Here is a 25,514-nt window from a genome sequence, read left to right as displayed (position 1 = left end):
TTGGGCCACCACGCAGGAATCTCCCTCCAGGGGAGCAAAAGCCGGTAGGTCGCTGCGGGGGGACGCCGGGGCAGGTTGCGGGGCGGTCTGTCCGTCAGGGTTTGCGTGCTCTTGTTGTTGTTCGGTTCTGCGTTCGGGCTGTTGCTCTTATTTTTCATTTTTTAAATTTATTTTGGGACCGCTAGACTTGCTTTCTTCAGCGAAGGAGGTGTGGTTCGCCTGAGATGGCTATTGCTGAGGGACTGAAACCTCCCCCCGAGAGACCCTCCTCTGTTGAACTGTATCGTGCAAATAGAGCATTGCTCTTGGTGATTGTTAATGTTCTTTCTAAGTAAGAGCGACTGGTCTGGGATGTTAAAATGCTGAAAGAGAAACGCCAACAAATTCTGGTGTTCTTCACTCCTGCTGCTTTCTGTGTTTAGAGCTGTTGAGGGATTCAACTCTGAACAGTACGGCAGTTCTTTAAAAATAGCAGCAAAACTTAAATGATAGTCAAGTGAGCAACACCAGTGTTGAAATAGCATTAAAGATACGGCTGAAAAATGACCACAGGTCACTTATTTAGTTCCTCGGCACAGCAGGTTTCCTTGAACCCTGGGAGACCCTCTTGCATGTCGCAGGGGCTGTTAAACCTGGGCACGATGAAGCGAAGCGTCCGATTCCTTTCCTTTCGGAGTTGAGGATTCTTAAACCTTCAAGTAACTTCAGAGGTTTAAGGTACCCTTGGTCGTTTAGAAAGAGAATTCCCTGGGACGCCTGTGGAAGAATAACAGAGATACCGATAATTTTAGAGTGTGTTTTAACTGGCAGGCAACTATACCGGTAGCTTTAAATTTAATCAGAAAAGGGGAAACCGGAGAGGTACAACTTTTTTTCCTGGCAACCCTGGTGTGCTGTTTCCCTGGGTAATGCAAAAGCCTTATAAATGAATGTTCCAAAATAAGGAAGACTCGGTGGGAAATTTTCCGGAGCAAATCATCAGTAGTAGGAAATTATTGCCAAACTTTATCTGTTTTCTGGGATTTTGTTTTGCCGTGAGAAGTTGCTCTGCTTGGAATGCATTTATCCAGGAAGTAGTCCTTAATGTGCTCCACTCTAAGCTTTGAGGCTATGTGCAAGGAGATTGAAGAGGGTTTAATTAAATGTAATCAAATATTACAAGATTCCTGATTAAAAGGTACAGAGCTTGCTTTCTGGTGACGTACATGGCATACTATTTATTTGTACTTTAGGAAAAAATATTTTTCATCTTGCAAATAATTGGATTTTTCTCTGTTCCTGAGTAACTAGCACCCCTTTGTTTTCTTCACTGCCCGGTTTTCATTCTTGTTGACTGGCCTTGCCAGAGGGAAATGAGCTTGGTGTGTCCCGGCGGGGTGACGGCGTGCAGCCTGTGCGTCTGAGTCAGAGTGTGTGGGCATGTGAGAACGGCTGTGTGTGAAGTGGGAGTGTCTGGACATGCAAGAGACTGTCAGTGTCAGATGCGCAGCAGGAGGAACAGGGTGTAAGCACTTGAATTCCCGTGTCTAAAAACCCAAGGATTAAATCCTGGCCCCTGCTGAAGTCAGTAGGAAGTTTGCTGCTCGTTGAAGTGAAGCCAAGCAGTTCTCTGATGATGCTGCTGGGTGGCTGTGTGAGATTGCATGAGGGAAGATATATGTGAATGGAATGGGAATGTGTATGTCTGCCCGTTTATCTGGTGGGAGAAGAAATGGTGCGTGAATGTTTGAGGTGTGGTGGGAACATTCAGGGCTGTGTGTCTGCTAATGGGTCTGTTCTCAGGTCTGTGTGTGAGGGAGGCATAAAAATGAACAATGCGATGTTCACTTTTGTGGAATATAATGAACTGAAGTGCTGTTTATTATTAAACATTGTCACCAGGAGGAGGGCATCAGACCATCCCCCTTTCCTGCTTCCCCCCCCCCCCCCGGGACTGTGTGTGCGTGCGTGCCTGAGTGTCTCTGAGATTTCATGTGTGAGAAGACGATGAGTGTGTGTTTGGGATTAATTAGCCTGAGTTTAGCTGGTTTCATGCTTTACGTGCCTAGGGGCTACCCACAGTCACAGAGAAGGGAGGAGTTTGCTGTTGCTGGCTCGAAATCCTCTCCAGGGGTGATCTTGTTCGTGTCAACCATGAGCAATTAGAGAGATTAACTGTCTTGTTTTCCTTTCTGCCCTAGATTGATTCTTGTGAGGCTCTGGGACATTTGAAAGTGATTTGGAGAGAGCAAAGTCTGTGTCTGATGGACACCGAACCAAAGCCAGCGTGTGTTGTGCAGCCGGCTCACTGCCCAGGAATGAAGTGCCCTCCTTCAGAGGACTTTCCTCCTCAGATAAGACTGTCTGAAAAGATACCACCAGTGAAGCCTTGCTTCAAGAAGAAGCAGCAAGTGCAGAAGAGACTGGACACGGAAACTCTCCGGGCTTTGCGGCCAATCTTCACCAGTTTGCTGGGAGCTGGGACCTTGGATAGGGTCTTTGTGCCCCGAGGCCAAGGTGGTGGTCATAGTGATTTATGTGAACCTGCTGTGAAAAAGACTCTGGACCTCGGTACTTCCTGCCCCCAGCCAGAAAGTAACGTGACTGTGCTGATGCCAGCAGCTCCAGATGTGCAGAGCCAGTTGCCAGTAGCTTGTCCTTCTTCTGGGCATCCCGAGCAGGATGTCCAGTCAGGAGAGCAAGGCTTCTCACCAGAAACTACTCCTGGAACTGCTGCTGATAATCGTAATGAATCATTCCAGGATCATCCTTTGCACCCCGCTGCTAGTGATGGTGCAGCTTGTCCTTTGTTCCCAGACAAGATTCTGGAAAGCTACACATCTGGCTTATGCCAAGAGAGTAGCTGTCCGATGCAATACAATTTGAACCCAAGCAATAAATTCAGTGCTGGGATATTCCAGGATAAAAGTGAAGAAGCTTCTCTTGATCTGGTGTTTGAGCTCTTGAACCAGCTGCAATATCACACCCATCAGGAAGACGGGATAGAAATCTGTGTGGATTTTCTCCAGGGCACTTGTGTTTATGGCAATGATTGTCCCAAACATCACACCGTCTTGCCTTATCATTGGCAAGTGAGGAGGACAGCAACCCAGAGTTGGCAAAGTGTGACCAATGACTCCCAGGAGCATCTGGAAAGACTCTACTGCAACCCTGACAACGATAGGATCAAAGTGAAATATCGGTAGGTAACTCAATTTACTCCCTTACTAGCAAAGCCAAGGGCACTTAACTCGGCAGCGGTGCAGAAATATAACAGAATGTGCGTTCTTTTTTCCCCGATGTTTTGTATACAAGTGTTTTATAAACCCTGCGATGATGTTACCTCAATAATATCTAACAAATTTGCCACAACAGAAAATTATTGCATGCCTAATTGAAACTGCTGTTTATCGTCTGGAAAGTATTCTTTGAAGCTGAAGGACTTGAAGTGTATGAAATAAGAAAATCTCAGTTCTGTAGACATAGAGAGTTGATAGAGACTGTTGTGTAACATTGTACTTGCCCTCGACATTCCTAATGAGTCTTTTCTCCGTATTAGAAAAAGTGGCAGCAGGAATGAGCCTTTGAAGCGATTCAAACAGGAGTGATAGAGCAGTTGCTTTCTGTCACTGTGAATCCAGACTGACTATGCACTCCAAGCGCAGTTTTCATAATTACATTCTGAGCAGCTAAAATCAGATGGGTACTCTGTTAAGTCCTTTGGCTGGTAATTTCATATAGTTGCTAATACATGGTGATGTTTCAGCTAATTCACTGTGAACGACCTGAGCAATACCTTCAGAAACGCCGATCATCTGTTAAAGTTGTCATCTAAAAACGTTAAATCATTTATTAGATGCTATTGTTTCTTCTATACATAGTAGTGTTTATCTACTCATTTTCTGAAATTAGAAACCAGCTTTTAAGTTTCCCTGGCTATCAATTGAGGCTTGATCCTGCACCCTGAGATCTAAAACAAAACTTTAACTTCTATAATGCATGTTCCATTTCGAATAGTAGCAGGGAGTGCTCATGTTTACAAGTTCATCAGATCAATACAGTCCATGGTTGTATGAGCGCAGGGTGTAGGCTGCTCTTCTTTTTTTTTTCTTTTTTCTGGAGAAAACATACAATGCAAATTTCTCATATCTTATCTGCCCTGCCATAATCTGTAAGCCCGGTGCAACTCATTCTAGCCACAGTCAGTTCAAAGCGACGCTTCTGTAGCTGCGTGGTAAAAACTTCAAATTGCCTTTGCCATGAGTCCTCATGGATTTGTTCTCGCTGCCTCTTCTCCCTCCCACTTCTGAAGAAGTATATCCCTTCTTCCTTAATGTTTTAATTTACATTTACTATGCTGAAATTTCTCATTTAGGCATCAGAGACCCAATCTAATGCTTAAAGTCAGTGCGAGTCTTTACTTTCACCTAACTGGATGTTGGATTAGGCCCTAAAACTCAGGCTCCATCAGCCTACGGATTCATCCTTTTTACTGAAGACAATACCAGAATATAGATACCCCACACTGAAAATGAAAGTGAAGTAGGAAATAAGAATTACATGTAATGGGGAATAATAATATTTTATAAAACTGTCTTGAAAAAATGTGCCAGTCTGTTTTAAAAAAAAAAAAAAATCCTGTAACTGCATAGCAGATAAAATTTGCTGTATTTTACAACAGAGAAACTTCCATTTTTTTCCAAGTATTTTAAATTATTTCTGAAAACAAAAGAGCAAATGTAGAAATAAGACAAGCCCATGCAAGTAATTCAAATTTGAGCTCTGTGCAAGTGTGCAAAAAGTTTTCTTTTTGAAACCTGTATCACAGGATGCATCACTACACACATGACCTCCATGTTCTAAATGGTGGAGTTAAGAATGATTAATTTTACAAGAAACAATGCTTCATATTTGCTTAGTCATCTCCAGCCTGTAAAATTGGCTGAATAGCGTTGTCCGCCTTTACACTTACTCTGCAGGTTTCCAGTCTGGTGGGTATTTTGGTCTCTTGGTACACAGAGTTTCTGTCTGTCTGAACTGGTGAGGAAGAAGCTTACTGGCTGCGTTGCCAGACACATGACATTGTTACCGTGAATGAAGTCAGAGAAACAGCGTGGCCTCGGAAAACCCAGGTGTGCTGGGCCAGAGCTCTGCTGCTGGTTCCACGCTCAGCGTGAAACTCTGCTGTCGAAGTGGAGGCAGATTCTTTGAATACAAACTAGACTTCATCTCGCTGAGTTGAACTGGCTACCCAGTGAGCGTCTGCCTAACGGTTTTCTTCAGGTAAAAGTAGTCTACTGAGACTAAAATTATTTTGAACAGCAGTACTTCTAACTAAATTCTGTTTCAAGCTGCTAATTCTATAGCCTGTACTCTTCCTTCTCTTAAAAGACATTGTGAAGACCTTCGCTTCACTCAGTGCTACAAAATCATGCCCCAGTGCAAGGTTGGATGACTGTTGTAAATTTGTAATAGACGCTTACCATGGAATGACATATTGGCAGTTTCGGTAACTCCTGTATGTATTTCATCCCGTGGAAGAGCTTGGAGAGCTTCCAAGCTGTTTGTGGATAAGTATCAGTGAGAACCTAGGAGTGAAACTTGAAGACTAGAGCTTCTGATTTCAAACATTGAATCTGATATGCATTAAAACCTAGACTTAACATGGGTTTGAATTAAATTTTGAAGTGGGGGGGTGAATGTTTTTCTATGTACTGTTGCCAGTTTCTTCTTACGCAACATCATCTTGTATCAGAAGAACCTGTTAAACCTTTCGATGTGGACTGCTTGGACTCAGCGTGACTCTCCATGGAGTTCACTGGTGCACACTGCAGCCTGGCTTCCCTTCTGTTCCCAGGCGATGTTGTGTCTCCTGGCAACAAGATGCAGATAGCAGCGTGTTGAACCTTGCCGAGAGGCTCGCAAACATGCTAGAACAGCTCATCGTTCACATGGTTACCGCATTATTTGGCTAAAGCTATTAATCTCTTGTGGTCAGACTAGCTTTACAGGCCGATCTATACAGATTGCATACAACAAGGAAATGTCTGTTCAGCAGTTCGCATGTCCAAGAAGGGCCGTGCAGAAGCTAGGCTGACAACCAGTGGGTGGTAGTTGTTTATTCTCCTTTGTTTTAAATACAGTTTATATGCCATAGTAAGTAATCATTACAGTCTGCATGCATAATATTGCCATTGTGTGCTGCTCCAAGAAAGTTGGGCCGTTCAAGAAAGTGTTGGGCTATTGGCTCAATTAGAGAATAAGCTCTGAATTCAAATATGATGTTCTTCAAGTAGCTATTGATATGAATCTTTCTTCATCTCAGTGTTACTGAGATGACTAATGTGAAATACACATTCAGTTGTTGTCTTTCACCTAAGGGAACATGATCTTAAAGGAGGAGAAGTGGTAAACCTTGTTTAGTTACTTTTTTGTAATGCGACTGCCCAAGATACTCATTGCAGTTTGGCCTCGAACTGAATATAAAACTTCATCATAAATTGTTTATACTTTTGCTTTCTTAAGTCTATCAAATACCAAGCTCCCTAAACAAATGGGGAATATGAACTGAAGCAGGTTAAAACACTGAGAAGCACTCACTTTTCTTCACACATGTGAGGAGAAGCCCTGGAGAAGTTCCAGCTTGCAGCTAAGTATTTGAGAGAACAATGCCAAGTACTGCTTTCCAGCACGAGAGTACCCAAGCGGGGATATTTTCAGATGCTCTTTAGTAAGGGGAAATAGTTGGCTGCAGAACTGAGCAGGTTTTCCCCACATGCACACACCTGTCCAATCGTGCATATGTTGCTTTTCAAAATAAGCAACATCATTACTGATTACAGGAGGATTTGTTTAAAACAACTCTGCAGTTCCTGACCCATCAGTTCCCCCTCTTTGGCTGAAAATTCCACCCTTTCTCTTGGCAAAGAGGCATTCCCTGTGTGCCATGGGAACTGCAGCGTCTGTTCAACTACGTGTACCCGGCATATCCCAACGCATGTGAAACAACACCTTCTCATAGTTGCTTTGGTTTTCTTTTTTTTTTTTTTCCCCCCCATGTAACTTCTGTAAGTTTTATGAAATGGCTCCTTCCAGTGAGAAGAGAAAGGCCAAAATGAAATGGCTCCAGTCAGGGAAAAGCAGGTGGACCTCCAGTGGTACGTAGTCTGCCTGGGAGCGGTTGACTAATTACTCGGTATACATGCATGGTTCTTGGATGAAGTCAGAGTAATTACTGCGTGTTCCCCAGTGGGGTTGTCGATGGGCACATGGAGGCACCTGGGAAGGAAAGGTAAGAACAAAAATAAATGTAAAGGAAACTAGTTTTCCTTCGTTCTTGTGTTCATGGGATAACTCGTTTCTCTGATGCTGTTAGAATATGCTTATATGATTTTAAAATCATACAGGGCACAGTGGAAGCATTTCAGTTGTTCACAGACTTCTGCGTGTCATCTGACTAATTGAATAGTTAAATTTAGGAAGTTATCTTTCTGGTCTGCACAGCTGCCACAGTGTATGAGGTAACTCATGTTATTGATAGCACCGGAGATGAGAAAACAGCTGAAATTCACTGTGTCTGGTGATTTTGTGTGTGGTGTTTTCTTGAATGTACACAGCTGAATGGTTTTGAACTTCTTTTAATTCCTTGCTAGAAGGAATGCAAGACAGAGACCCTAAATAAAAAGCATGTGAAGTGATTTTAGAAGTGTTTGCCTTGTGCTTTATAATAGTCCACTTCAGTGAATTCCTGTTTGCTCCACTTCATAGTATCATTTCCATATGAAATAAAACTAATTGGCTTCTAGCTATACAAATCTAGGGAATTTAGAAGTGTTCTGCTGAGCTGCCGTAGGAATCGTCAGTCACTCATATATCCCTCTTCTTGTTTCATGTCAATAAACAGATTACAGTTTTGGAAACAGCTGTCACCTGGCTTCAGGTTGAGGTCAGTCCGTTCCCTGTGTACTTACAGTAATAAAACAGTCCTTTCTGAAACAAAGATTTATAATTGGTGAAACAGATTGCTCAGAAGAGTTGCTTACAGGCAACAAGAGTTGCTTATGGTTGTGCTTAGCAGGCACAGTGTTGTAGCATTGTCTGCCTGCCCGTTCCGGTAGGGATGAGGAACAGAAAGAGTCTGTTACAATTATTTGCTTAGCAAGAGCAGTGATCATGAAGTTCCTTCCTAGCTGGTACATGTATTTGTTGAAATCAGTAGGGATTTGAGCTGAGCAATAATTGCAAAATTTGGTACTCGTAGTCAAAAGTATAAAGGAGTCCTTTTTTTGGGAAGCTGCCTGTGGCGGGTGAGGCATGAAACATTGGATGGAACATTCAGAAACTGAAACATCCAGAATTGGTGGTCACTAGTGAGTGTGAGCCTTGTATAATACCATCTTATGTAAAGCATTGATGAAATTGATGCAGTTTCATTATTTATTGTAAATCTCAGAGGTATTTCAAGCCCTGAGATTGGATAGAATTCTAAGAAAAGGCAGTAGGCGTGTCTGTGCAGAACATTTTTTAAAAATGGGACTTCAGACTCCATCTAAGTGCTTTAGAATGTGTTCATATTGCAGCTTTGTGAAAGCAAATACCTTGCTCGAGACGTGAAAACCCTGCGCCGTATCGGATCTGTTGCCACTCGGAGCTGTGCTTGTGCTGTCTCTAGAACATCTACTGATACAGAAATTAAAACTAACAAATAAAACTCTCTGCAAAATGTATCCTCCTCTGGTGTGGATAGGAGACCTTTGAAACCAGCAATCTATCTCAGACAGGGACATGCATGTTTGTCCTCTACTGCAAATAGAAGGTGCAGCTTGGATTTGAATTATGAAATACGGTACATGCAGTAATCCTTGGAAGATTTGAATGCTTTTGACATCCTCATTGCTACACATTTTTAGAACTTAGCAGTAGTTCACACCAAAGGACTGTTTTAACCCAGTACCTCATGTCCAAAAGTGGCCAACAGTGAGTTTCTTGGGAAGAGTAGAACAGAACAAACATGCTTCTCAGTACAGTTGCTTATCTTCCAGCAGTCATGCCTTAATGACTTCCCGATCCAGAGATGGTATCTCGGTATGTCAGACAGCTTGGTGGATTTTTTTTATTTTCTTTTTTTTCCCTGCCAGAAAAGAGCTGGGGCCAGGCTTTCATCGAAGCTGCGTCTGTATCTGGACCAGCATCCCAGCAGTTGGCTCAGCTTTACAAACACCAAGTCAGGCTAGACCCTCTCACTGTGGGTATTACAGAAGATTGCTTTTCAAGCACCCCCAGTCAGCTTCTTAAAAAATAAATATAAGAAAAGCAGTAAAGCTACTACTCTATTGATAGGTTATTTTTTTTTCTCTTTGATGATGGAGCCTTTTAAGCGTAGAGGTAAATCTGTCTGTAGCACCTTGCTCTTTTCTGAGTCTTTCTCACTGTACACCTCCTGCATGGCTTTCAGTCGCAGCAGAGAGATGAGGGAACAAACTGAGTAAAATACGAAACTAATTTCCTGCCCTGTCACCTGCTGCCCCCTCTTCAGTTTAAGAATGATGAGGTACTGATAAGATCAGGACTGCAGGACCATGTTTACCAGCTTGTTTTTGTTCTTGCCCTGGTGCAAAGTATTGCTTCTGTGAGGGAAGGCTCCTGTTTTCCTTTCATGCTCCTTATAGCAGTACCTAGGATTTGGCTGCATTTTTATTGCTGCCTTGTGAAGAGCTGTTTGAAGAATGTCCCTTCGTGAGCGTTACCTGGGCCCTTGCTTACTGTTACCTCCTATGGAATTGGTATGGGTTTCAATGGGAGCAAATTTTGGCTGCTGTTGTCCGAGATCTGACGTTCCTGTTGCAGTACCTTTGCTTCAAATATATCCTCTTAATAAGATCTTTCTTTTTAAAGTGAAGTTCAGTTTCATACAGTGGCGTTTAAACCCTTGGTCCCTCGCCCAAAGCTGAACTACAGCTTGCAACTTCAAACAACTGTTTGCTACGAAAAAGATGAAGTATTGCCGATTTTGGGTCCCCAGAAAGTCTAAATGCCTGACTTGTACCTCCTGCAGTAGCTGAGTTCCATCTGACTAATCTTTCAACCTTAAGTACAGAAGGTTGTACTGTTTCATACCTGTTTGGATCTTTTAAGCTCATCCGTTCCCCGGAGCGGCTTTCGGGTTGTTGCTATTGCAGAGAGGAACTGGTTTAGTCATAGAGAGAAAATCAACAGTTTCATCACCTAAGTGGTGTTTAACTCGCAGTCTTGCTTTGTATCACAGCTGTTCTGATGGGAACCGAGTTTCATTTCCTGCACAGACCTTTGTTGATCGCTACGTTTCTTTTTTTTCTGAACCCTGTTTGCGATAAGACTCATGACATATAGCTGAACTTGGGAGAAGAGTTCGAAACCACATGCATTTTCATAGCACTTACAAAAAATATTTCTCCTAGTTAGCTATTTGTACATAACATCGAGCGAACGTTTGTCTTAATGGAAAGAGCGCAGGAGATTGATGCATTAGGATGAAGTTCTTCAGAAGAATGCAAGGAAGAGTGAGTCCCAATACCCTTATTTTAGCAGGCCACGTTCGCCTGAGAAAAGACTTCGATGTGTGACTTGCTAGTTGAGACACCTACTCGGTTCAGTGTCCTGACGAGATTATGTCTTTGTGTTATTTTTTATAGAAAGGGTACAGGGATAATGTAACTTAGTCGGGGAACCAGGTTCTGCTGTTGAAAGCACTTGTGGAATTTTATTTTGAACTGCACTGTTGTACAGCACCAAATTTGGGGTTGTGTGCTGTGTTCTTAAGAGAGTTCAATATGCTTATTCTTTCAGTGCAAATAATTCCATCGAACTGCTTTATTTTATAAATAGAGACCTTTATTTGGTTAGTCAGTGAAGAGAAGTTCTTAAGAAATCTCTGTTCCCACCTCTGGCACAGATTCTCTGTGGGACTTTGGAGTCTATTTTAGTCTCTCTCTGCCTCTGTCTCTCCTGGGGAAAAAATGGGGCTAGTAATTCTCTACCTCAGAAGCAAGATGAGGCAAGGTTTTCTGGTGTTTGCAGAGAGGTTTAATAAATTTTACTGTAGAAAAAGCATTGTTTTTATTCCTGGTTTCAAGCTGTACTGAAGGCTGTTCTGCTGCGTGATGCAAAGAGGCAGTGGGAGTAGCACTTTGCCCCACCAAGGAATTTGAGTACGTTTCCTGCTTTCCCAGATGTCTGACAAACAGTAGCCTTCATCATCTCCTTCCCACTCTTCTCCAGAACAGTATTTCCAGATAGAGACTTCAAAGTCCATGAGTAGCAATACTAGATTATTTTTTTAGTCATCTTATCTACAAAACTCTCCTCTTCCTTAACACGAACTGCCCAAGAAAAGCGTAACGAGCGATGGACCCTGTTCACGGAGCTCGTCTTTTGGAGACGGTGCAGAGGAATCGTTGGGATGGGTCTGTTTCACCCCTGCGTACCAGAGAGGATTTTAATTGCTGGGTTTGTGTGGTTTTGTTCTGCCTCCGTCATCATGATAGTACCCGAATGGTTCATCGCCGTTGCATGCGAGCATCTCCCGGAGGTGCAGTTACCCGTGCAGTCACGTGCCCGTGATGTGTTACGTGTTCTCTTGTGCTCCTTTCAGGGCACAAAACCAGGCGATGTGTGTCTTGCTGCTTCATTGTTGGTTTTTCCCTCTCCCAATCTATATGTTATCCATAACCTATACCCTTTACTTTAGCTAGTGTACGCTGTACCTCAGAAGTAGTAAATCATTATACTGTGTGAAGATAAAGTGATGTTATGCTAAAGAACATATCAAACGTAACCTTGAGCATCTCGCATTCTTACTGTTCTTGAACCCTAAATTTGGGGTCTTTCGCCTGTATTTAGGCCTCGGGTAGTTGAGAGGTACAGTTGTTGCATTTGCTTTCGTCACCGGTGTCTTAAAGCTGAAGCCAGGAATGTAATCACGCCATCGCTTGCTGTAATCACAATTCATTTTTTTTCATGGCTTTGCATTATGTAAGCTGGTAATAGGCTTTTCAATACACGGGGGAAGTGCTTTAACTGAAGAGCTATTATTAAACAACTTTGCTAAATATAAATAAGGATTTCAGAGCGTGAAAGCCAGTAAATATTATAATTTGAAAAAGTTAATACTTCTGAAGAGAGAAATACACTGTTAAAAATGTAAATGAGCATTGGAGTAATATATATTTTCTGTGAATCAAGGTTTTTTGTGAAAGGGTATCTTTCCTTATTCCCAATGTTATAATTAGGAAAAAAAAAAAATCAGGTAGGCTTTTGGGCACATAGTGTGTTTTTCAGATGCAGTCATTTAAATAAATGCATTTGTCTAAAATTTTCAGCTGTATAAAATAATGTGGTGTTATTACAAATAATTTATTGTTAGGTAGAAAATGTGTGTGGAGTTTAAAAGTTTTTAAAGTATTCAGCGGAAAAATAAAACACTGTTGTGTAGATTTCAGGGCGTTTAGATATTGTGGTCACTTAATTTTCTGTTAAAATTAATGGGAAGTAGCATTCCAGACACTTTACCAAGTTGAAAAATAAAAATACCATTTTTTAAAGCATCCCTAATTTAACAGAAGTTTGAGTTTCAGGAAAATTCTGCATATGTTACATCCCAAAACTGCTGAACCTTTCCCTGTTCACAGCTAAGGGAAATTGGTAGATACCATACCAAGAAATGACTGCATTTTTTCTTCAAGAAACAATTAGAGAGCACTTTTTTGGGTTCTGAGCTGCAGCTCTTTCTCTGAGAGAAACTGTAAGTAACCCAGGTAGCAACTGCCTGGAGCTGGCATCCCCATCTTTAGGTGAAGAATGATGGATTTCTGTTAAACAGGCTGAAAGCCAGTGCTAGGTGTGCAGGAGCCTGGAGAGCTCTGCTCTCCGTGGCACGGGTGCACACCGAAAGGTGGGTCACTCAGAACTGCTGTGACCTTTACAGTCTGATAGACTGAGCCGTTCTATTTAGGAAGGGGGAGACAAGAACAATGCATGTGTTGTATTGTACATAGGCTTTCAAGAAGAATGTCTGAAGGGGTGGTGATGGGCTGTTTCGGTGCTTGATGCCTGGGTTCTTGTTACAGTGAATTGTCGCCGTAAGTCAACGAGCGATGACCATCCTGTCCTCAGTTTGCTTACAGGGGAGGGGAATCTGATAAAGAAGAGGCAGAAGCAGTGAGCTACAAAAATGTAAAAAATCCCAAACAGCAGACAACCATTACATTTTTCAGTACTGAGAAGTAATTTGGCACATTCTCTACAGGTTTCGCAGAAAAATGTTGAGCTTTCAGAGAAGCTATTTTCATTGTAAGCTGTTGTTAGCCTTACAAATCTTAAACAGAGCCTTACTGGAATTGTATGTGAAGTTTTCATGTTGTCGTTAGCACTGCTAGCAGAAAGCCATGCAGAAGCCCTATGGTTCCCCACTCGTTCTGCAGTTAGAACGTGTCTGCACGCAACCCCCCTTTTTTGCATAGGCGCTGTCAACCCAGAGTTTTAGGAGTTCATCCTGAAGATCTGCTTGCTCCGCATTGAAAGCGTGAGGAAAAGCAGTCTCATACTGTGTTCATCTCGGGAAGCGTTTTTCCTTCTACGGGGTCCTTCCCATTGCATTGCTTTGATTCTCCTTGCTTTGCTACGGAGCTGTGCATGTCTGTTGGAGTCTGTATTTTAACACAGTTAAGCCCATGTTAGAAATACCCAAGTCGTGTATCAGAAGCCAGCCATATTTTAAGTGTCTGTGGAATTTGTTTTCCAGTCTTCAAAATCTTACAGACCTTTAACTTTTTAGGATATTAACCAGTATGTGATTACTTTTGAAAGAGCTCAGCATGCTAGTGGCTAATCTTCATCGTGTTTGGAGTGTTATGTTGATTTTCAGATTCTCTTTACTTTGCACTGCATTAGCATAGAACTACTGCAAACATTTTTTCATTATCAGTTTTCAGTATAACACATGCAACATGCAAAGTTATACTAAAATTAAATAATCCGCTGGGTTTTACCACCTTTAAAAGAAAATAATTTACTCATAAAGAAAAGGTTTTCCATTTCTTTGCACTTTCTTGGAGGTCACAGATCTTTGGGGTAGGGAGAACCATGTTACGGTATTTGACCTGGAAAGAGATCGAAGTGAGAATGAATGCTCGAATTGTGAGGTTTTGTATTGGGAAATACCTGTTGAGGTGTTCGTTTCATACAAAATGCAGCACGGTACCTGGGGGTCTTGATTCAGGACTTGGATTTGTAGGTGCAACATAGCCCCAAAACAGCAAGTCCAACTTCTCACTCCAAAAGGATAATATAAATTATATCAATCGCTAAACGCGCTTTTCTGAAAAATGACAGCTTTATTAGGGACTGAAATTCAGAATTGTAACACTATGTTTTGATAAGAAAAAGCAAATGTCCCTAAAGCAGCATTAAAAATATATTCATGAAGAAATTCACTCAAAAAATCATGCTTATGGTGCTGCCTGCAAATACTATAAATAAAATCACAGCCTTGGTATTTCAGAGAGATGATTTCCTCATGATTTCACACATTGTTTTCAAATAAAGTAGATTGTAGCTTGCTGTTATGGAACAAAATGACTACATACCAGGAAGGTGGGGTGATCTGTTACTAGTTTTTTCACTCCAGAAAGTGTGTCTGGTTTTTTCAGCCCTACTTTTTTAAGCCCTGCGTTTACTTTAAGTCCCTTTGTACTGATCATTGATTTTGCCAAGTGCTAGTTTGCCTTCTGACAAGATCTGTCTTGTGTCACTTGTCTCTGACGTTTGTCTTGTCGTCCTATTGTTATATGTGTTTTCTTGAGTGGCGTGGGTGCCCGTGCACTAGCCGCTGATGCAGCGGGCTCTGGAATGTCAGCTTTAATTAGTCTATCGGACTTCTCGCGGCGGGATGCAGCTTGGATGGGAAGACACGGGTTCTTAAAATACAACTCCTACGCAGAATAGCCAGTTTCCTCCTGTGCTCATATTCTAACCGTAATGAGTTTGTATGCCGTTGACGCAAGTAGGGAACACACTGTTAAACCGTCTACAGATTTGGTGTGATAGTGTCGTCTTGACAAAATTTTCATCTTAATTAGTGTGGTTCTATGCCGGTTTTTAGAGAACCACGTGCAGGGACTGGCAAGATGTTCCTTTTCGGTAATAAGTTCTCAGCGTAAAGGGGAAGAAAGCTGGCTGGAGCCGTTCCTGCTGCAGGCAGGTCTGCTGTGGCAGGGACAGATGTCCCTGACGCGAGTGGGACAAACCCATGCTGGCTTGGCTTGGTCTGGGGGTGCCAAGGGAGTTGCAAGAAGAATGATTTTTGTGTCCAAAGAATTTTAAAATTGTGGAGCTGCATTTTTAAGACATTTGATTTGACTTTTGCAACTGTTCTGTCTTTTCTTTAAGTCTATATGAACACTTATTGAAAACACAGACAGCAATCTAAATTTACCCAAAGAGCAGTGGGTGAGGTCCCCTGACTGTGAGCCCGGAGGAACAGATGCGTTGTCCTTTCGTCTATGTCAGGAAAGCGCTTCATACTTCCAACTGTGCTTAGCACTTCACAGACCCAAATGCAATTAATTGATGATGATAAACACTGGGAACAGCTACGCACCTGAACCTCCTGTTGAGAAATGAAGGCTCACTCCAACTGATCATCGTTTTTTTGAAGTGGGAACTCTTCAGTAGTTTTCTGTGGAAGTAGTATAATAAAACTCTTCAGCAACTGTACCAGTAAGAGTGTGAAATAGCTAGCAAAATTGCAGCCATTCTCAAGCAACTCTGTATTCATAAAATCGTAGAGATGTTTAGAACAGCTGTCACTTGATGTGGCAAATTTCATACACAGTACTTTGATCTCTATGGTATTCATGTGCCCAAGTTTTAAAAATAAACTGTAGATTTCAAGTATCAGCTTGATTTCTGTTGGCTGTTAAGAAGTCAAAGGAAATATTTTATATTGTCTCAAAAGCTGCATTTCCAGTTGCCAAAGATTAGTAACTGTTAATGAATAGCAGTAAGCTGGCAACTTGTAAAGAGATTATAAAAGTATAAAACTAATTATGTAAACAGCATGATTTTGGAAATACGTTAATCCCAGTTCTAAAAAAATGACTTTTGTAGGAATAAATATTACTGTTATTTCTTCCAATTTCTATGAATTTCTGAAGTTCTTGATTGCTAAGAAACCAGTGGTTGTCTAATGATCAGCAGAGCTTCAGAACTCCATGCTTTACTTGAGAATGTTCTTTAATTTGATGCCTCTCAACACTGACTAATGAAACAGCGTTAGAAACTGTTTGCCGAGGCCTTCCACAGCGCTGTTAAACATGACTTTGTAAAGTGTAGAGGAAATGCACTTCTGTTTTTCTCCTCTTGATGAAGGGTATACTCTGGTTCTTAGTCCGTAGCCCTCTGTTGTTGTTAGGTCCTTTTGAAAGCGCTGCTTCACTTTACATGAAGTTGCATGCTGGCATTGATTTTTGTAGCAGCAATAGAGCTACTGGAAAAAAGCCGGTATTCCTAAGCATAGGCTCCAAAAGTGCGAAATCATGTTTCCTTTTCATATTATGCTAGTTCTTTCCTGCTGCACGTGATGAAAGATACTGGAACTCTCTGGTGGATTGGCAGCAGATGCTCCTCGTCTGGAGCCATTTACATTTTCTTTTCTTCCCTGAAGCACTAACTTTCACAAGAATAACCTTTTGAATAGTATGTGGCTGCTTCATCCAATGTGGTTGCGTGTTGTATTTACTTAGTCTGCTCAAAATGTCAAGGATATGTATATTGATTTTTGTGCCATTCATGCATACTGAATAAATACCACTGGACTATGAAGACTGCTGGGTTTGGGTTTTCGTCTTTCTGCACTGAAGCCCACGTTTTTTCCACCGTTGGCCCTGGCAGCTCTCGAAGAGTTACTTTGCTCTCACAGCTCTTCAGTGGCCTGCTCTATGCACTTGTCTCTGTGTTGTGCCCGCTTGAAGCTCGTGGGACTCCTGAAGTGGACTATGCTAACTGTAGTTCTGACTGTCTGTTTTAGTATCTCTGAAAGATCTTTTTAATGGATTACAAAAGGTGAGAATTCTTTGGTTTTCTTGTTCTTTCCAGGGGACATGAGTTTTGGGTGGATTTGAATGTTATGAAATTATATGAAACTGTTGAGTTTGACCAAATGCGGCGGCTGTCCACACCTTCCTGCCCCAGCTCCAGCTCCAGCTACTACACGGTCTGGAAATACTTCTGCAGGGACCACTTTGGCTGGAGAGAATACTCTGAGGTATTTAACACGTTCCAGAATCCTGCTTTTGGCTTGTAACCCAAAACGCTATGTACAGTGTATACTATAAACTATAGATACATTTTTAGTCTGTTTCCTCTTTGAACATTCAGGAAAGTTACTTACTGTTGAGGAAGATAGTCAAGAAGGTCAGCGTTGAACTGAAAAAGCAATAAAAGGAGAACTCTGCTCTGCTGAGCTGCACCTTGAATTATCCCTGAAAACATCGGAGACACAGGGGCTGACCAAATTGTCGACTTAAGAGAGCAAACTGGCCAGTGTCAGTACCAAGAAAGTCCTTTCTAATCCCTAGAAATCTGGTTTTAAGATGGGGGGCAGCTTTCTGCAGCCTTTTTAACACCACTACCATTTTGCTTTGCAGTTTTTAATTTATTTACCTGTCCCCAAAGATACCGCGACGCAGGGCGTGAGCCTCCAGGCTCACAGGATCCAGCCTTTGCTGTCTTGTAGGCTGCACCACACACGCTGCGGCTGGATGGTCCTGCAGCTGCCTGCCCCTGCTCCTTCGGGACCTTTTCCTAATGTCTAGTTCAAATCTATTCAGCGATGGCTTATGCACACTCGTTCTAGTGTCACCGCTGCCCTTTGGTCTTTAATGGCCACAGTTTTCCATACCAGGTACCTTCCAACCCAAATTATTCTATGATTCTATGAAAGAGGGCTTCTCTCTTCCAACCCTGTAACCCCAATGATAGGCACAGAAGTCAAATTCACTGTCAAACAGGATTGTGCTAGACAAAAACCAGAATACTTCTGTTCATTCAAGTAAGCTCTCCGGTAAGCCTTTTAAATACCAGTGATAGTTAAGAGCTGATCTTTGGCTGGCCAGAGCCGTACATAGTATTTTGAATAAAATCTCATCAGTGTCATACAATTTTGGCAGTGCCAGAAATACCTCCACCAGTGTAAACTAGATCACATTCATCTTTTTCATGCGTCAGGCTGACTTTATAAGCGTGGTAGGAAGCTTAAGGTGGAGCACTGTATACAGTTTGGGGCTTTGCAAAGGAAAAAAATATGCAAGAACTGGAGAGTCTGGAAGAAAGCACCACAAATAACAAGAAGTTTAGGATGTTTGACCTGCGAGGAGAAGTTAAAAGAACTGGGTTTCTCTAGCGTAGAAAAGAAAAAAAAAAAAACAATGAGAATATATTCATATATAAAGATTGTTCTACAGCAGACTTCCGCTTTTCACATTCAGCGGGCAAAGACAAAATGTAAGTCGTTTGTGGCAAGGGAGTTTCAGGGTAGATATTGGGAATAACATTTGACATGTGAAAATATGATAGCACCAGCACCAATTACATTGGAAAGTTGTGAAACCTGTCTTGTTGGCAGATCTTACAAACGCGTAACGTTTTTCAGTGGTGTAAATGTACTTGTGCCTCAGAGCAGGGGAGAGAGGGGAAGGGAGTAGAGAGAGGGATTCTTTGAGGTCTCTGGCAAAAATATTAATTTTTGAACATGTAATTGATCATGCGTATGCTTTTGTTTTCTTAATTTTCTTAAAACAGCCTGTTGTAAGATTGATAGAAGAAGCCAGCTGCCGGGGTCTGAAAGAGGTTCGGTTTGTTACCTGGCATAATCAGTATATCTTAAACATCAAAGATGGATTCCAGCAAAATGCATGTTTCAGAAGAGAAATCAAGAGGAGACCCCTTCTTCGCTCATGCGTTGTGCTGATGCCGTTTCTACAGTAAGTATCCCAGCAAAATGGAAACTTTGCCTTTGTTCTCCGCGTTGGTCTGTCTGGGAGAATTGTGTTCCTTAAGATGTGACAAAGAAATAGGCACCATTGGGTAGAAAAATCAGAAGCAATATTACTGGCAGTTCTCACTTGCCACCTTTCAAGATAAGTATTATCTGAGGAACTCCTTACTGCTCGGCTCTGTTTGTTATTTAAAGGTTATGATGTACCTTGTGGATCTCGGAACATCAGAAACACAGATGTACTTAAGTTTCCAAAAGCATTGTCCAGCTTTCAGCATCTCACCGGCTATAGTGATTGCCAGGCTATCACTTCTAGGTCCCATAAAAATGAGCATTCACAAACATTTTGTAATTTTTCAAGCGCAATTAAAGCATGCCTTGTTTTTATTGTCATCCCAACTGGGGGTGAACCCGCTCGCCCATCAAAGGCAGGGTGAGGAAAGTGTTGCACTGTAGTCATTTTTGATTACAACTCATAAAAATGCCATTTTTGTGATCTCACCAGCACAGCTGGAAACATTATCGTCAGAGTTCGGTAGTTAGGAACATATTGTCCTGTTAGCAAAGGGGTGGAAGTCATTAGTCTGACTGGCAGCTTGGCATGCTGGGCCAGTCAAAGGAGCTTTAACTGCTGCACTAGGGCTAGAATGCTCATTAGCTTGCAGGGTCGTTACCGCATCTAATTGCGAGGTGAACGTGAATTTGGTCAGAGCCTCAAAACACGTGGTGGTTAGAAATGTTTTTAGATACGGTTTTACAGGAAGGAAACCCAAAATTATTAAAGAGATACTGGGAGGGTGCAGGTAAAAAGACCAAGCGCGGACTTTCTGGTTATATCAATTCTGATTGTCATCTTAATGAAAAATAAGGATTTCGGGTATTCCTCTGATGTTTTGCTACCAGTGACTGTTTTACTACAGTGTAAGTATAATTTTGAGATATGCTAAAACTATGCAATTCCCACTAATTTTAGTGGACCCTTGAGGACTCTACACTCATGAGGGCTTGACCATAACTATTCATGCCAGCTACCAAATCCATAAACTAAGGTCTGAAATTTCTGTTGTTCTGCAGTAAACCTCATTCTTTTCTTTTCTTTATCTAAAGACCATGTAATGCTTACTTAAAAATCCACCAATTCTTAGCAGAGAACAAAAGAATGTTTTAAATATGCATGGGAGCTATCCTTGAGAAGTCAGCCTTTGCCTGCACTTACCACACAACACTACCTGAGATTTTTTATTTCCCCCCGCTACCTGCTTGAATCAGTTATAAAATGGGGAAAGAATACTTGAATAGAAGCTGGGGGAAGTGGGTGATAGTGGTTGACAAATGTTGGCTTTTTAATGGCTTTCCTTGTATAATAAATGCTTACAAATAATTTACACTAGTCAGAAGAAATGAACAAAGTACACCAAAGGATTGCAGTGGTTTTATTGTGTTTGACGACTTACTCATTAATCCATAACTTGCTGTTAATCTGTGCTTGGTCTTCCAGTCCAAGTGTGAGTGAATGAGGTTCTATAGTAATATTTTTTACCCACTGACTTTAGGAGGGAAAAGAAATAAATTAAATGCACACCGTAATATTGCAGTCTGCGATTTTAATAATCATTCTTAGAAAAATCCATCTTCTGGGTTTCTGTTAAACTATGAATAAACAGTGAGAAGAATTTTGAGTTGAGTCAAATCCATGCAAATAAAGTGAGGTCTCTTTTGAGCTTTGAACAGCAGGTGAAAGCCACGTGAACAATTTTTTAAAGAGTATGTCTGCTCTGAAAAGTGTGAGTGGTGTTATAATTTACTATCTCTCTGATGCAAATCGAATGTATCAATTTAAAAATAGAGCTTTTTCCTCCCAACTTTTTTTATAGACCTGAAAAGCTCAACCTGCAATCAGAAAATCACATTAAATTATTTCTGGGTCACACAAAAAAATCACACACGTTTCTTTCAGGCTCATATATCACTAGCATTAAACATTCTGAAAGGCAACCTTAATTGACATCTCTGTAGGTATGATGGGACTAGCAGTAGAATTCTTACTTATCTAGATAATTATGTTGGCGCTGCAGAGAAAAGCAGGCTAACGAGCAAGGACAATCAGAAGTTCCTCTGATTGTGTTTCAGTACCTTGAGAACAGATTGGCTGAGTGCAGAAGTCACGATTACGCGGCTTTTCAGGCAGCATCGTGCCTGAACAAGAGAAGATCGATTTCTGGAGAGTCACTCTGGAGGAAGTGGCTTTGCCTTTAGCAAAGCTTCAAGACTTTGTTCGCCAGTAAACTTTTTATAAAGACGGCGTAGGGAACCGAGTTTGCCTGTCGCTGCTGTGTGCAAAATCCAATTGTGTATAGGCAGGGAGGCAGGATTTGGCCCGGGATGTTGTCAAACCTCAGTTTGCCCCAGACGAATACACAAAGGCTTCATGTTCCCCGTTTCCTCCCAGTCAGAGCAGGTTTTCTCCTTAAGCTTTGGCAGTGATGTGTTATCAGAACACAAGTGACCTGAGAAATTTCATGGACTTTAATGTTCATTAAACTTTAATTTAATGAAATTTAATGGCATTTAATTTAAGGTCGTCTGTGGGGTTTAGAGACAAGATTCATCTTGTGTCTTTCCAGCCAGCCAGTGGGCACCTCTGACTTTGTAGTCTTTCCTAGCAAGAGCTGCCTACTTCTGGGTGCACCTTACCCATCTGCATTCATTCTGGGTCGGTCCTGGAGTCAATAGCAGCTTTTCCTATGAAAACACTTTGATGAAATACTCAGCTGGTGAAATTCTGAGGTAGTTCCATATATTCTTGCAATTGAAAGGGAACCTCACCAGCTTGCAGGAGCCAAAGAGCTGTGTACTGAAAGTGGGAAAACCAGAGCCTGAACCCGCATGCTTTATATGTTCAAAGTGTTTTCATTGACCTAAGCGGGAGAACTCCAGTAAGTAAGGATTATTCACCTGAGTAAGGCTTGCTTGTTCAGATTATAATCAGGAGAAGATAAGCCATAAATGCCACACTCTTTCTCTAAATTTAGCAGCTTCAAGAGTGTGAAAAATTCCACGCAGGTGCAGGTATTTATTAAGAACAAAGTCTTGACACACCACAGTTGGTGTCCTTAACTGCATTTTACTGGTGTCCATTGTTTTTCTGGCATCCATGCTGCTTTCCTGCCAGGGCCGTTACAGGCAGCAGCTCCCCTCCTTCACCCCTTCCTGACTTCTTACCTGGCAGCACGCCCAAGAGGAGGGGCTGCTCTGTCGCGTGAAAATAAGCAACTGCAAGTGCAAATCTACATCTGGGCTGTGCAAATGAAAATGAGAGCGCCTTCCTCAGCACGATACTGGGTAGTACTGAAAACGTAGCATCTCCTCGCCAGGGGAGGTTCAGGCTGGATATTAGGAAAAATGTCTTTCCTGAGAGAGCGGTGAAGCACTGGCAGAGGCTGCCCAGGGAGGTGGTGGAGTCACCATCCCTGGAGGTGTTCAAGGACCGTGTGGATGTGGCACTGCGGGACATGGTTTACTGGGCATGGGGGGGTTGGGGTGGTGGTTGGACCTGATGATCTGACAGGGCTTTTCCAACCTTCATGATTCTGTGATAATGCAGTAAAATATCGGCAAGTTTCGCCTATAAAATGTTATTAGTTGGGGTTATTCCTTATTTATACTGTACAAGAAAGTACATGTTTCCACTCCTTATATTGTATTCTAAGGAAATAAGGTCAAATTTTTGCCATATTATTAACCTTTTCTTATTCCATACATCCTATTTGTTACATTAAAATCACTAATACTTTATAGCTAGCATACAAAAGAATTGTTTTTGGTAGCGTTCTGCCTTCCTGTAGTTTCTAACCCCGCCCCAGAATGTGAATAATGATGACAGTAGGCTTTTAAACACCATCAAGCAGTAAGATTTCCCTACGCGGAACAGCATCCCTGAAAGTCAAGATTTTGTTGTTAGTTTGTGTTGATGGAGGAGTTATGAAAATAGCAGAAATAGCTGGTGGGTTTGTTTTAAACGAGCAGTAAAAATACGTAATTTGTTACACAACTGAAGAACAGCAATTGCTTAAGATACGTTGGTGATGAAATAAATGTGATTCGAAGCTTTTCCGTTCGTGAATGTTTAAGCACAACCTTTTTCTCCTTCCCCAACTAGGACCTTGGGTGGCAACTCTCCAGTACCCTCTCCATCAGCTGAACCAGCTTCCTCGCATGTCTTATCTCCAACTGCTGTTACCTCCCCAAACTTCTATCCTGAAACCTGGATTACTATGGATCCATCTCAGGACTTCATCCAAGTGCCTGTTGTGAAGGAAGATAGAAGCTATAGAACCATTTATAACCTGTTTCACAAGACTGTGCCAGAGACCAAATACAAAATTTTGAAAATTCTGAGAGTGCAGAACCAGTTTCTTTGGGAGAAATATAAAAGGTAAGATGATGCAAACACCATTCTTTTACAATAGTGGAAAAAGTAGCCTAAAATATGTAATTTGGGCTGCAAAATATAAGTTGATCGTTAAGTAGAATACATAAACTCCAGATTTTCTGAGGAAAAGGAGCATCTTCAGTTGAACAACTTGATCTGAAAAGCTGAAAAATACCTTACCCTGAAAGTCCTGTGTCAGAAGTTTAATAACTATCTAGTAATAACTTCTGTAAAATGTATCTTCACAGAAACTTTTAAATAAATCTAGGATACCTAGTTGAAAAACCTTCCGTTCACTTTCAAGCCAAACTAGGAGGAATTGTTTTCATCAAGTAGGCTCTGTATTGAAGATAGCCATTAGTGCCTTGGCTCCCCAGAACATGGTGACCCAGGGTCTTACAGTGTGTCGCAGAGACGAACTCCTGTGTCAGTCAGTCCCGTTCAGACCAAAGACGCTGTCTCTGAAAGTTGTCATCCCTTGACCTCTTTGTAACAGATAGGAAATTAGATTTGTGGATTCTCTCTCCTTCCCAAAAAATGCAGAATCTCGGGAGAAGTCAAGGGACGGGCTGTGTGAGCAGAGACTCATACAGTATTCATGCTGGTCTAGAGCATCTTCATCCATCCTGTCTCTCCATAATTCCTCTCTGGGGCCTCTTCTGAAGATGTAGAGGAATTTCATTTTTGCACAGCCCTTGCTTTCACTTTGAGGAAGATTTCCTTTTGCATCCAAGGTGAAATACAGGCAAAGATAAGCAGGCACTTCTCAAGCTGCTTTGCCTTTGCTGCTGTGCAGGTGAGAGAGCTCTGCCTCCAGCAGCATCAGCTCAGGACCTTTCAAAAATACTTATTTCACACAGAAGCTTTATTTGAAAGTGGAAGACCCACACTGCTATCCATACAGAAATGTTTTCATATCTCCTCTTACAGCTCTGATACTCCGGAGGATAATACTGATACTTTAACAGCTGTAGTGAAAACTGCTTTTCCCTTGCAGATCTGCAATGAATGCTCACCTTCACTTTCCGTTTTCTATTCCAGAAAAAAGGAATATATGTCAAAAAAAATGACTGGGCTCGACAGGATAATGAACGAAAGGCATTTGTTCCATGGCACCTCCCAGGACGTGGTGGATGGAATCTGCAAGCACAACTTCGACCCACGCGTCTGTGGGAAGCATGCCACCATGTTTGGACAGGGCAGTTACTTTGCCAGAAAGGCAAGCTATTCCCACAACTTTTCCAAAAGGTCACCCAAAGGAGTTCATTACATGTTCCTGGCGAAAGTGCTGACCGGAAGGTACACGGTGGGTAACCACACCATGAGGAGACCTCCGCCGGTGAACCCTGGCAGCATTACCAGCGACCTCTACGACTCTTGTGTGGACAATTACTTTGAGCCTCAGATTTTTGTCATTTTTAATGATGATCAGAGCTACCCTTATTTTATTATCCAATACGAAGAAGTTAGTAACACTGTCTCCATTTGAAAACCTGTGCTGCTAAATTACTTGTTTTAATAAACTCTCTTATCCGGCATTGGTAGCAGTTTTTGTGGAAAAAAACCAACCTTGGACGTTGCAGAACTGATTAAATTACTTGCTTGGAAGGAACTAAATCTCAAAACATAGAAAAGAAGATCTGAAGTGACCAATTGTGCACTTGCTGTTTGATTATGTACGTGCAAATTGTAAATATTTTTCCATTGTTTATAGTTAAAAATCTGTGCCTTTTGTTATAAAACACTGTTTATTTATGTTAGTAAATATTCATGTTTAAAAATGTGTGTGTGTATAATTTCAATTGTGCTCTGTGTGTATTAGAGCAGCTAGAACATTGCTTATGCCCTGATCTCAAAATCTTACGGGTGGCCATTTCTAAATAATCAGAACCAGATAATTTTCATCCCAAGTATATTAAATAAGAGATTCTCCCAACCACTATTCTTTATTACTGTATTTCAGAAAGATTGAGGGACATTACAAAACTAACATCCTGCTCATACTTTGGGTTATTAAACAGGACCACAGGATACAGAAAAAGGAACAGAAAGTAGTGACTGATGTTTGCAGCT

General features: G+C 41.7%; 1 protein-coding gene across 1 annotated transcript; it reads left to right on the top strand.

The window, feature by feature from the left end:
* On the top strand, positions 1–25,103 carry TIPARP (TCDD inducible poly(ADP-ribose) polymerase). Its single transcript, XM_009809485.2, has 6 exons — positions 1–44; positions 2,181–3,181; positions 17,110–17,278; positions 18,814–18,995; positions 23,169–23,444; positions 24,483–25,103. Exons 2-6 carry the CDS (start codon positions 2,244–2,246, stop codon positions 24,928–24,930), a joined length of 2,013 nt encoding a protein of 670 aa, XP_009807787.2. The 5' UTR covers positions 1–44; positions 2,181–2,243; the 3' UTR covers positions 24,931–25,103.
* Positions 25,104–25,514: the final 411 nt, after the last annotated feature.

This window comes from Gavia stellata, chromosome 11 (genome assembly GCF_030936135.1).
Source record: "Gavia stellata isolate bGavSte3 chromosome 11, bGavSte3.hap2, whole genome shotgun sequence".
Classification (NCBI taxonomy): domain Eukaryota; kingdom Metazoa; phylum Chordata; class Aves; order Gaviiformes; family Gaviidae; genus Gavia; species Gavia stellata.
Note: the sequence above shows the minus strand (reverse complement) of the source record. Positions and strands in the feature narration are given on the sequence as shown.

Bases quoted from the DNA above. Each gene is read 5' to 3' on its own strand.
- TIPARP (XM_009809485.2), top strand. From the start codon at position 2,244: ATGGACACCGAACCAAAGCCAGCGTGTGTTGTGCAGCCGGCTCACTGC. The intron at 3,182-17,109 runs GTAGGTAACTCA...TGTTCTTTCCAG, and splicing joins AGGATCAAAGTGAAATATCG to GGGACATGAGTTTTGGGTGG. The intron at 23,445-24,482 runs GTAAGATGATGC...TTTCTATTCCAG, and splicing joins CTTTGGGAGAAATATAAAAG to AAAAAAGGAATATATGTCAA.